This window comes from Anomalospiza imberbis, chromosome 11 (assembly GCF_031753505.1).
Source record: "Anomalospiza imberbis isolate Cuckoo-Finch-1a 21T00152 chromosome 11, ASM3175350v1, whole genome shotgun sequence".
Lineage (NCBI taxonomy): Eukaryota > Metazoa > Chordata > Aves > Passeriformes > Viduidae > Anomalospiza > Anomalospiza imberbis.
In genome coordinates this window covers 169,283-182,370 of record NC_089691.1, presented here as the reverse complement: position 1 = coordinate 182,370, position 13,088 = coordinate 169,283, and the positions used below count along the sequence as shown (strand labels likewise).

Here is a 13,088-nt window from a genome sequence, read left to right as displayed (position 1 = left end):
TAAAATTTCAGCCACACCAGATGTTCAAGGCCACCTTGGTTCAAGGCCAAGTGGAACTGGGTCACGGCAATGCCAGATGCAGACTGGGTGGAGAATGGATCAAGATTAGCCCCATGGAGAACCACTTTGGGGTGTGGGTCTCAAATGTTTGACATGACCTGAGCACATGCGCTGACAGCCCAGAACCTCGACATGTCCTGGACTGCATCCCCACCTGCAGCATGAGCAGCAGGTAATGCAGATTCTCTGCCTCTGCTCCATTCTGATGAGACCCCCACCTGCTGCTCTGGGGCCCCCAAAACAAGAATGACATTGACCTGTTGCAACCAGTCCAGAGGAGGCCACAGAGGTGCTGCAAGGGCTGCAGCCTCTCTGTTCTGGAGACGGGCTGAGAGAACTGGCAGGGTGTTCAGCCTGGGGAAGAGAAGGCTCCAGGAAAAGCTTACAGCCCCTTCCAGTGCCTAAAGGGGCTCCAAGAAAACTGAAGAGGGACTTTGGACAAAGGCCTGGAGCACCAGGTCAGGACAGAATGGCTTCCTGACTGACAGCAGCGTTAGATGGCATATTAGGAATTAATTCTTCCCCCTAAGGGTGGTGAGGCCCTGACACAGTTGGCCAGAGAAGCTGTGGCTTCTCTATCCCTGGAAGTGTCCAAGCCAAGTTGGACATGGCTTGGAACAACCTGGTCTAGCGGAATGCATCCCTGCCTATAGAAGGGGATGACACAAGATAACCTCTAAGTTTCCTTTCCACCCAAACTGTGATTCTTTGGCTCTTATTAAAGTAGAAGTTTGCTATATGGAAGATACCAACATTACAAAGCACTTTCAGGTGCTGCCTGAAGGCTGAAGCCACATGCTGGAAAGGTATCTCCTCATTCCTCCTTCTCCTGAAGGTTTTACACAGCAGCTCATGGCTTCAAATTGAGCTAACTAGGGCCCCTCCAACTTTCTGAAATACACACAGAGGAAAAACAGTTTACATCCTCAGTGATTGGAAATCAGTGCCCACGAATACAACAGCAAACTATTTGCACCAGATGAATTCATTCCAGTTCTTACTGAACAGACACTTTCACTATTCCTTTTTGTTGCCAGTAATAACAACATTCATGGAACAATCACTAATTAAACTTGGGCTACCAAGACCTCTAGGTGAAAGCTCCTTAAAGACACAGACCTTGTGAGATGTGTCAAGCATGAAGTAGTATATTAATTTAATGTTTAAGGTTTACTTCCAGAAGCAGAAAATACAATGCTTTCTTTGTTGTTGTTTAAGGCTGAATTGCTTTTGTATAGATATTTTAATTGGGAGGGGGTGGTAATGTAATGGCTCAGTATGTACAATACAAAAATACCTTCCAGATGACAATGACCATCTATCACATGGACCTATATCTTCTAAACATTTTGGTTTATGAATTTAGTATCTTCTTGAGACTTAGCTTCCTTTGTTCCAAACACCTCTCAAGCTCCATGCTTTTTGCATCCCCTATTCCCTTGAGACAAGCACCCATTACAAACATAAGTGTAATCAATTCTACAATGTAGCAGAATTTCTGAGAGAAAGAGGACATGATTTGTACATTTAGAGTGAAGGTTGAGCTACCTCAGCCTAAGCCTCAGATACGGGCCTCGGTGAGGTCTTGAAGCCTATGGCACAGTTGGAAATAAGCCTGTGGCGCAGTTAGAAATTATGTTAACGTGTAACACAGTATAATGAGCTTTTGGGGTGTGAATTAGTATAGGTCTGCAGTGTGAAACTTTAGCCACCTTAAGACAAAGACAAACAATGTTTGCTTGCCAATGAGAGTGTGCTCACAATTGTAAACTATCTTGAAGTGTATATAAACTGCCATTGTATAAACAATAAAGGGAGAATGTATGATTAACCACATTGGTTTGGATCTGCGTTCGTTCCTGTCCAGCACCCTCTTTTTATGAGTCCTTGATACACTACAAAGCATGGGGTAGTAAGAGTAGGACGCTTGGCAAACTGGCATTACAAAGACAGACCACATGTCATTTCACTGATGAAGAAACATGAAAACAATTTCTACTCTTTCAAGAAATTTCCTGCTATCTTTTTTGCAGAATTCAGAAGCCTGGGAAGACTAGAAAAACAGCTGGAGACCAGCTGGAACATGCTACTTCCTGGCTCAGTATCTTACATCATACTTTGGGTTTACCACCTATTTGACTATTAGCTGGCAGTTCTGTGGAAGTACCACAACCCACAGGTGATTGGTTTAGCTTCTACTTCACATTTTCAAAATACATTTGTTCCATTGAGGCATTTCCTGTTGCCATATGTAGCTCTTACAATAAATGGAAAACAGACCATGTTTTAACAATAAGGTATTACTACCTAAAATACTTCAAAAAAATTATCAAAAATATAAACAATGTTGTTAAATTCAACTTACACTTCACAGCTGCATGAGGTATACCAACAGGACAAGAAATATAAAGTGACAAGTTAAGTAATTGGTTATTGCTGAATCATTTTCTTCTTGAAGACTTTTCTAAGCGGTTATCTAACATTGGAAAAAGAAGATAATAAAACCATACCAGCTATACATTACAATGTAAAAGTAACTGTTTTGCTGTGACTCAAATTCAAACAATAATTTAAAAATATTATACTTCCTGTGCAATAGACACTTGTACAAATTTCTAGAAGGACAAAGCCACTTACCTTGGGGTTTCTGTAGAGGATGCATTTTGGCCAGTGCAGTTTTGGTTTTGGGCTTCCTTCCAGCCTGATGGAGACATTGCGCTGAGCTGATGTGCTGCAGTTCCCCACATGCTTCCAACACGGGACTGGAGTCAATGTGACACTTGATTTGAAAAGGAGAGCAAGGGCAACCTGAGGGAAGGAAGGAAAGAAGTTAGTATTTGTTCTATTGATCCTGAAGAAAATTTGTGCTACTTCTGGAAGTATATCACTCATCCAAGTTCCTGAAGAAGGAAAGGGGGAAAGGAGAGGGGTGAGCCATTCACTCACAAGTTATTACAACCAATATACTAGTGTTAATTATCCTGTTGAACTGCCTGACTGATAAGAACGACAGAATTTCTGCAATCCTGTCTTTAATTAATTATTTACTTCTTTACCACAGACACCCAAAATAAAAGAGCAAATATAAAAGTTAAAAACCATTTCAAAATAATTTCTCCTAACAGAAATACAAGTGTTGTAGCATATAATGTTCTGTTACTTGATAAAATACAACTGTGTTAGGATGATTCAGAAATATGTTCCACATGGTGGGAATGGTACAAGTGACAGTTCTTCAGATTTAATCACTCAAGTTGCATCTTATCCCTATTTATTACTCCTCCTTATAGAAAAGATTAACATGCCTGCAAAAGCTCCAGTGTAGAAGATGCCATTAAGATACAATCCAGTGGCAATAGAGAGAAAGAAGTGATTAATATGATTGCTGATCTTTAGTTTTACATTCTTGATTCAATTCTGTGAAGATTCTGAAAACAAACCATCATGGACCCTGCAGTATTTGATTTGAAGTTTTTTGGAATTGTGGCAAGGCTACATAAAACCCTCACATCAACTTTTCTAGTGTGTCATGAGAAGGTTAAAAAAAGAATTTTAAAAGGAATGTGGTTTGAAGTTGCTGCATTTGAACATATAAATATATGGGGTTCTGGCAGTACTCAGAAATGAAAAACACATCAAATGTAGAAATTTGACATAAATGCTCTAAAAAGGGCAAAGAAAACATTACAAACATTCTTTCCCTATTACTGTTTTGAAATGGATTAACTGAATTTACCAAAATCTCACAAGAGTGGAGGGTGGCCTGCATCACATAGAAAGGATTCATCCAAAGGGGAAAAACCAGTCTCTCTGTGATGTCTTCAACAACATGGCTTTAGCTTCAAAAATGCAGCCTACTTTCACCCAGATTCCTATTAAGATCAAAAACCTGAAATGAAAAGCACTCCCAGTCACATCAACTAAATTTTCCTGGATTTATATTAATGGTATTAAATCAGGATGTGACCTTTTGAATAAAGCCCCTGGAGTCTGAGCCATGCAGACTGCAGATTTTGTTGTCAAAAAATAGATTCAGAGGGCACAAATCTACTTACTGATCTCTGCCACCCAAATATACAATCTCTGAATTCCCCATGTATGGCTGCCAGTTGCTGCTGGTCGAAGGTTCATCAGCATTTCTACCACAAGTATCTTTTCAGCAGATTTGAGACCAGCTATTAAAACACCCTTCCAGCTAAAACCAGGAAATTATAAGTATTAAGTTCTATTAAAATATAGATTCATTTAACAGAAAAATGCAGTGAAAACAAAGAAGATTATTAGAGCAGATTTATAGATTACTGCAAACACATAATCACTGCCAGAATTTACACTGATGCCTTGGCTCTGGGTACCAAAAGCTCCCTGTGACAGTAGCAGTGCTGCCACAGGCCAGATTTTAAGGGGAAGGACTAGGACTTCTTCCTTATGAACAGCAGCTCAACACAGCCAGAAATTAAAACATGCACAAGCGAAAAGCCTGATTTCAAGAAAATTAAAAGGGCAGCACGCAGAAAACAGAGCCAAGTATTTCAGCAGGTATTCACCAGCATGTGACTGGAATGCAATCTAGAAATGTTATATGTTCTTAAAAACTGCTTCAGTGATCCAATTCCTCAGTGGACAAATCTCTGCACCTACCACAACTCTAGAAAATATGAGAAGACCCCTCTAACCCGTGCTCTGTTGTGTGATGACACAAGCACAGCACTGAATTCCTGGTAGATGCCAGACACTTCCACAATCCTGCACAGCCACTGAAGGAGGAGAGCTACAGCTTCTCCTGCCCTCAGGCACTACATCCCTAGGAGATCCCCAGCTGGACATCCTAAGCTGAGCCCAGCTACCCCATGCTGACTTGGGATAAAGTACCAGTTACCCTAAGCATTCCCCATTCTCCTTTAACCACTGCCACCAAAAAAAAAAAAAAAAAAAAAAAAAAAAAAAATTAAAAAAAGGACTATCTTGAGCCACTTTACCTTTTACACTGAAAACAAAAGCTAGTGGTTCCTTCATTGGTTTAAAATGTGTGGCATCACCAGACACCCCTTCTGTCTAGGCTAAAACTTCTTATGAGCTACTTACAGTACTGCAAAGAAGTGTGTTTTGACCCTTATTTTATAAATTCACACATCAATTCTTCCTCTTATGCTGCTTTATTAGCTCCAGCATTTTCCTCAAATCTACTTAAAGCTTAAAGTTCACCTCTTCCTCCTGTCCACGGCCAAGCTGAGACCTCAGCAGGGGTATAAGGCAGTGTTTGTGCTGGGGCTGTACAGCCCTGCTATAGAACCCAGCTCAGTGACACTGACAACAATTAGCTTACATTTTTCAGGCCATCCAAAACATCAAATTCAGCGAAAAGAGTGATAGCAAAGTTACCACCATAAGCTTTCAGAAACAGATGCAATCAAACAAATATTGTGTTCCAAAGCAAGCAAGAATCTGACATGGACTGCAATTCCACACCAAAGAGAGGCATATCACTTACTTGTGCTTGAGCAGAGTCTCACACATTTTTTCTTACTTGCTTAAGCTGTAAGACAACTAAAAAAAAGGAAGAACAGCTCCTGCTGCAGCTTTTATTTCATGGGTTAAATGCCATGTTCACAGGAACTGACCTCCCCCAGCTCACTTCCGACCACCACTGCGGTTGGTGAGTCAAAGCATATAAACGTGGTAAAAGCATATAAACGTGGAGGAGCTGTGCTAAGCACAAGTCACAGGAGATTACTGCTGGGTTTGAGTTTCAAACCATCTGAAAGGCAATACAAAGGATGTGGATGGTTTAGAAGCCTGAATCTTCTGAAATAGAAAAGAGAAATCCAGATCATGGAATCATAGATTCTCAGCATGGTTTGGAGTGAAAAGCACCTTAAACAAAAACCATCTTGTTCCAATCTCCTTCTACTAGACCAAGTTGCTCAGAGTCCTATCCAACCTGGTCTTGGACACTTCTGGGGATGGAGCAGCCAGTGCTTCTCTGGGCAACCTGTGCCAGAACTTCACCAACCTCACAGAGAAGAACTTCTTCCTGACATCCAACCTAAACCTAAGCTCTTTTAGTTTGAAGCCATTCCCCCTTGTTCTATCACTACATACCCTTGTAAAAAGTCTCTCTCCAGCTCTCTTGTAGGACTCCTTCATATTTTTATAGAGTTTTTTGCTTAAATATAGTTTGATATTAATGCAAGAACAATCAGTAACAGCAGTAACATATCATGAAAACCAACAAAAACACAATTTTCAGCATGCAAATTCTCAGTTTGCTTCACAGTCTGAGAAGGGAAATGAGGGACCACAAAAAGTGGCAATAATGAGGGGCCACAAAAGTGACAATAAATGCAATTCTACCGGCATGGGATGGAGCTTGCTAAAAGATTTACATCAAATGTCTTGAAAATGTTCAAAGCTGCTTCTTCCCCCTATCCTGCTCTCCCATCGGAATCTCCATGGGAAATGCTAAAGGATGATGCAAAATCTAAAATTTTTGAATGAATGCTGCATTGCAGGGCAGACTCCATCTCTGAGGAGCCACAGAGGGACTGCTGCTTTGCGTTCTTACAAAAAACACAAACCTGACAAACCCTGACAAATAGCTTAGACTGAGCAGGGCTGCCAGAAATTTGGTCTATTCAGTTCATCTCACACCACCACAGAAATACAGACACAAAAAAAAGTTTTTTGCGAAAGAATCACATTGCTGAAATTAACAAATTTGTGCGTATAAAGCACAAGAAGGACCAATAGTTTCCCTAGACCTATAACACTAGTATTTGGGAATTTGGGATTTGGTATACTTTTATCCTGTTCTGACTAATTTTAACTGTCCTAGGTGAGGATGCTTTCTCTAACAGATGTTTCATAACATCTCGAGTGTCACTACTAAACATCGTTGTCATTGTATCGTCCATAAACCTGCATCAAAATACCCCACCTTTATTCTCATTAGATTCTCCTGCGGTACATTCCTGCAAGCTAATCCAAATAAAGGCTGTGCTTTACCAGCACTGGCACACACCTTACATCTCTCACCATGGCACACATCTTACATCTCTCACCATCTGAATCACAACAGGCATACTCCTGAGGAGTTTTCAGCTCTGACTTCTGTTCTTTGTGGGAGGCGGCCCAGGGGAAGATCTGACAGGGTTGCCCTGGGATACTGCAGTAGTGTAATTGCCTCAGGGTTCCCGCCTTTCCTCATGTCTGTCATTGGTTGTCTCCTCCCCGTTAATGTCCATCACCCTGCTGTACCATCCCCAGTTCTGGAGAGTTCTCTGCTCTGTGTGTTGTTATTGGTTCTCTGGCTGAAGCCACACCTCTCTCTCTCTCCCATTGGTTTTCCCCCGATCACCCCATCTTATCCTGTTGTTCCTTTGTACCCTGACCCCGCCTTTCCTCCCTCATTTATAATCCCGACCCCTCCCCTGCGGTGGGGCTCTCAGAGCTTGCTTCCTTCCAGAGTGGTTGTCTCCTTGCACCTCCTCTCCTGCCCTCACCAACTGCCTTCCCTTCAATAAACCCTCCTGGATTACAGCAGCCTGAGCGTCCTCTCGTCTCTCTGGTGGAGCTATCTATATCTATCTGGGCACCTGTGGATTAGCCAGTTGTGGGGCTACCCCGCTGGACTGGATCCCGGGGCGGCCCGACACTTCTTGAACAGGTTTTTACATACATTGAGCAAAAATCTCTTTTACACACTCATTTCAGTGCAGTCTCTGTATCTGTCATTGCAATCTTGTCTTTATTGCCCTATCCAGAACAGCACATAACCCAGGTACCTGTGCAAAGCTTTTCCAACAGTCCTTTGCCTCTGGGACATTTCACACTTGATCCTGCAGCAAGGGATTTCTCCACAACTGCTTTAAAGAAACCATTACAGAATTTTCATTACTCATTTAATGTGGTATACTTTCATTTGAAGAATTAGCTTTTCAACAGACCTACATCAGCCCTTTACTCACAACAATAAAGCACACTCCTTGTCCCATTCAATGCTCCACAGACAGGGTACTACAGCATAGTCCTCATTTTCTGTCCTGCATGTAAATTAAAAAAACTTCACACTCCAGACCCACATTTGTCCAGCTAGAAACACTGCTGGCACTGTTAGCTCTACACGAAGCAGGAATGCAGTGTCAGTACAGGCTCTCTGGCCCCCATCATTACAGGGGCAGCTTAGGCACTAGGGCCTTTCCCTCAGACATGGGTTAGCTGGCAAACTGCTATTGAAAACTGGCCATGAAAGTGATTCTTAAATGTTTACTTTACATTTATATAATTACAGTGGTCAGGAGAAGATTCCTGAGTGACAGAAATGAGGAGCTTCCACACCTAATTCTGTATTGCAGCACTGCTTAACACAGATGTGTAAACCAAATTCCTGACAAAATCTTCATACTTACCCAATGACTAGGTAAAGAAAAGGCAAAAATACAAGCACATCTCAGATATCCTGCTTCTAGAAAGTCATTACATACAATTTTACACTGGGGTAAGGAAAAAATCAGACAAAAAAACAAGAAGCACTCACTTCTACTTTTAGGCGTTTTATGTTGCTCTGAGTGCAGCTGGCTACTACATCCCCCAAAGAAGGCACAAAGCAAGGAGACAGCACAAAGCAAGGATCCTTTCAAGGCCAGTCAAATATGCCCCATCATTTCTACCATCCTGGTAATGATATCATCTCTTGAGATGTAATACAGGATCAACTCAACTTGCCGCTAAGAGATAAAATTTAAACTCCTTACCAGGACAAAAAATCAGAATCTACCACTATCTGTATGGAAAGTCATCTTTCCCTAGTAAAGAAGAAAAGTGGTATTCCTTATTTTATTTTTATTTTGTAGCAGGCTGCCAAGCAAATTCTGTCCAAAAAATGAGTGAAGAGGAAAACATATCAGCTGAATGGGAAGAAGGGCCAGCTTCCAACCCTAGGGATTCCCAGGGGACCTGAGGAGTGGAAGCAACAACCAGAAAAGCCATAGTGAGAACAGAATAAATTCACTCAAAAGGAAAATGAGAAAGAAAAAGCACCACAGAATATATTCTCCTCCAGGACTAACAACAGGCACAATAAAGCCCCGAAACAAAAATATTTTTCTTTCCTGTGTGAAACAGGATGTGGTACTGCAGCTAGCAAGAACTTACCTTCAACTCCTGGGGTTATTGGTACAAAGTTAAAAAAAAAAAAAAAGTCTTGTATTTTTACTGACTGTGTTTTAATTGAGTCCTCTGTTAACATCCACACAGACACTGAGGACATGCAGTCTGCTGCTCAGCCCCAGCCTCCCTTCAGTAACAGGAGTCAGCCTCAAATGACAGGGTTGTACTGAGACCTCTCTGTAAGAAGGCACCTGGCTCATCCAGCTGGCACTCCAGGGACAAGTCCAGCCTGACCATCTCCTGCAGAGAAGGAGGGACTGTGGGGAAGCAGCTCCTCGCTGTGCATCACTGTTATCAAAGCACTAGACAGATGCAAGTCCCAAGAGTGGAAAACTCCACATGTAATTATTTCTTTGCTAATAAACTTCTAGGTAATTATAATTTAAACTCTGCTGGAGAGTAGATGAGGACTGATGGATTTTGGGGGGCTTGGGAGATTTTTTTAAGTAGTCATATTTGTTCATGTGGTTTAACACAAATATTGTAATTCCTAAATCTGTGTCTGCAGTGCTGCTGAGTGTGATAATGAACTACACAGTAAATGGCCTGAACCAATATCAGCATTGTGTGCTTCTCCACAGTATCACAGGATCATAGAATGGTTAAGATTGGAAAATATTTCTAAGAGCACCAGGCTGAGCCATCATTTCCCCCATCACCTACATGTTCATCACTAAACCATGTCCCCCAAGTATAATCTCCACACATTTTTTGGAACATTTTTGAACACTTCTACTTTTTGAACACTCCACCACTGTCCTGGGAAGCCTATGCTGGGCTTGACCTCCTTTTCAGTGAGGAAATTTTCCCTAATATCCAACCTAAACCTCCCCTGGCACAACTTGAGGCTGCTTCATCTTGTCCTGTCCCTTGCTACCTGGGAGAAAAGACTGACACCCACCTAAGTGGCAACTCTCAAGTTCTTCCATGATGTTCTGTGACAAACTTGTACCAAAGTTATTATTTCATATTTTGTTTATATTTGTATCCCTTTGGAGAATATCAGTTTGGCCTTAGGTTTCATCTCTCAGTTGACTTGGACACAGATGCCCATCAGTAACTTTTGCATTAGCATTTCTATCATACCTCAGAATTTGAGCATATCTTTACAGATCTGGTCCCTGAAACTTTGGCATTATGATTTCAAGCCTCCAGTGGCATTCCCACACAGGAAACAGACAAGGTACACAGGAGACGGATTTCCAATTTGAAAAAACATGTTTAATATCTCTGTCTAGGGCTGGAGACTGTTCATTGATAAGAAAATTCCTACATTTAGCCATAGTCTTCTCAATATTTACATTTGGCCTGCTCTTCATATTGACATACAGAGAATAGACATTAGGGGATCCTGAACATCAAATCCCCATAAATGGAAGGCAGCTACAAACTTTTATGATCTAACAAAGTATAACAAAGAGGCTGTGAAAAATCTCATTCTTCTGGAGGAAGCATTTAGCTGACTTTTCCCCTCAAATGGCATGGTTCTATTAGGCTAAAATAATCACCACAGTTATTTTCTGTGACACAAGATCAAAGGTAGAAGAGAAAAACCCCTGAGATTCTTTCATCTAGTAAGAAAAGCAGGTTAGATGACATAAAAAAAGACTGAGGCATAAAGAGTGACAAAGAAAAGGAGAAGGGTAGGTGTCAGCCAGCCTGACATTGAAGGAGACAAAAGCCCTGCCAGAACGCTGCACACATCAGGAGATTCAGCCATCACATGGGACTGTTCCTCTACTAGAGAAATGGAGGCAAGAAGGGATGAGCAGCCAGACTAATTTCTTTGATGTATACAAGTCTTGTCCTACTTTTGTGTGAGGAAATGCAAAGCAACTTGTTTAACTTCAGCAGTAGATTTCAAGACTTAATTCCTGCATTGGCCAAGGTGCAGATGCCAAGGTGCAGATATCAAAGTCCATCCTAAGTTGTTGCATGTGCCTAATTTAGAAGGGGAAAGGGGAATTGGTTTTCATTCACATATTTCATTATAACTAACATGAAAACCAGAATTAATTAATTCCTAAGACCGTGTTTTGCTTTGATTTTCTCTTTTGCAAAAGGATTCATTGAAGATGGAAGATAATGGGCCTTTCTCCCTAATTTTTTAATGAGTTCAGGACTGAATATCAGGCAGATAACATGCACAGAGTAAAAAATAAAGTAAGCACTTGAAACAGGCTAGAACTCTCTCTAAGGAAGTTTTAGCAAAGTATTTCTCATCATAATTTTACCCTCATTGTTCTCATTCTAGCCAGGTGAGCATAAGCAAGGGCATTTCTCTGACTTACAGGAAAAGTCCCACACCCCACCACTGTAGGGTCTTTCAGCACAGCAGCAGCATTACAACATATGTTTTCCTCCTCCTGCCTCTTCCCCATTCGCTTTGCATCTCATGTTTCTGGTAATTAACTTGGTTTAGCTCTGGTCTCCAGATTTAGTCTGACTGCTTCCTCCACCACACAGGGATGCTTACCCACAGACAACTCCTGGTCTCCCAGAAGGGAACACCCCATACCAAACTGATCTCTCTACAGTGTCCTCAGAGATCAGCCAAAGGCAGCTGAGCATGAAGTGCAGTGTGTAGCTGCAACTATAAATGCATTTTCACCATGGATTTTCAAAGATGAAGCTATCATTTTGCCTGACAGCCTCAGAGCCCTCACTGATGTCTATACCACCTCTAAGATGCCCACACTGGATGACCCTCCTCTAAGATGCACATACTGGATCCTGATGAAGGGATGCAGGCAGAATCTTTATTTAGCATTCCCGAGACTTTCCTCTTAGATGAGCACAGAGTTTGCTTTTTTCTTTTTCCCCTGACAAGTAAAAGGTTTTTCATTATGATTAAAAAGTCCTAACTAAAAATTACACTGATTTTGCAAATCAGTGAATTATTTCAGCCTAATAATATACCTGCAACTTCACACCTGTACTACTTTAACACAGGAATTGCAACACCAGAGCAATCCATTATTGTGAAAACCTAAAGAGATTTGTTCTACAAACAAATTACTGCAGCCAAAGCTATCTCAGTTTGTTCCTTTCAGGTTACCTGCAGCTGCATGATTTACTGTCTTTGGGATTCTCTCCCAGGAACAAAGAGAAAGATGGCAGATCTCCAATTTCCGGAACTGGCGAATTGCAGGAAGAGTTTCTCTGTTCTCTGAATGGAGAAAAGCATTACACTGCCCACCTTCCAGTGATTTAAAAGACAAAATGATGAGAAACAGCCCAATCACGTCCTATGAGCAAATTTCAGCCTTTGTTCAAAATCATGTCAAAAAATGCTTCATGTGCTTAATTTCTTCTTTTACTAAAAGCTTATTAAATTATTATTCCTAATGACAAAAGCAGCATGCAAGGATCTCTCTCTGCTCAGTTGATGTGCCTGTGCATCCTCTTAATGCTACACATTGCAATGTGTAATATCTTACTTAACCAGCAAGATGAGAAAAAATTACCTTCCACTTAAGATTTAATGACAATATAATTCATCTCCAACAGTGTCCCAACCAAGTGGCTTTCTCTTTATAATCCTGAATTGTTTCATTAGTTTGAGTAAACCAATAATTAGCCTTTGCTGATTCAATAGTCTATTTAGGTACTAAATAAAAGTAGGCAAATAAAAAGAAGGTCAAAACTGAGCTTAGGTTCTTTGCTACAGAAGTGAGCTTTGCAGGGCAGGACTAGCTTTTCTGTGTGATCACAAAGTGCCGTCACTTCACACTGCAGAAATTAAGACAATACAACTTCATTATTGAAATGCACAGGGAGTATTTTTACACTATTTTGACAGAAGAGTTGCATATTTCAAAATCCAGAACAATTTCACAGTAATCGTTGAAAGAAGATGT

At 41.1% G+C, this 13,088-nt stretch overlaps 1 protein-coding gene across 8 annotated transcripts in view; it reads right to left on the bottom strand.

Annotated features, from left to right (window-relative positions):
* FGD3 (FYVE, RhoGEF and PH domain containing 3) overlaps positions 1 to 13,088 on the bottom strand; it is a 103,448-nt gene that overhangs the window by 52,771 nt on the left and 37,589 nt on the right. For 6 of the 8 annotated variants that reach the window (XM_068201421.1, XM_068201424.1, XM_068201419.1 and 3 more), the window contains one exon: positions 2,698 to 2,868. In XM_068201421.1, coding sequence (XP_068057522.1) covers positions 2,698 to 2,868 — 171 coding nt within the window. Of the gene's footprint in view, positions 1 to 2,697; positions 2,869 to 4,115; positions 4,213 to 5,551; positions 5,686 to 13,088 lie in introns of those variants that run through there. The other 2 variants (XM_068201426.1, XM_068201422.1) reach the window with 2 other exon arrangements.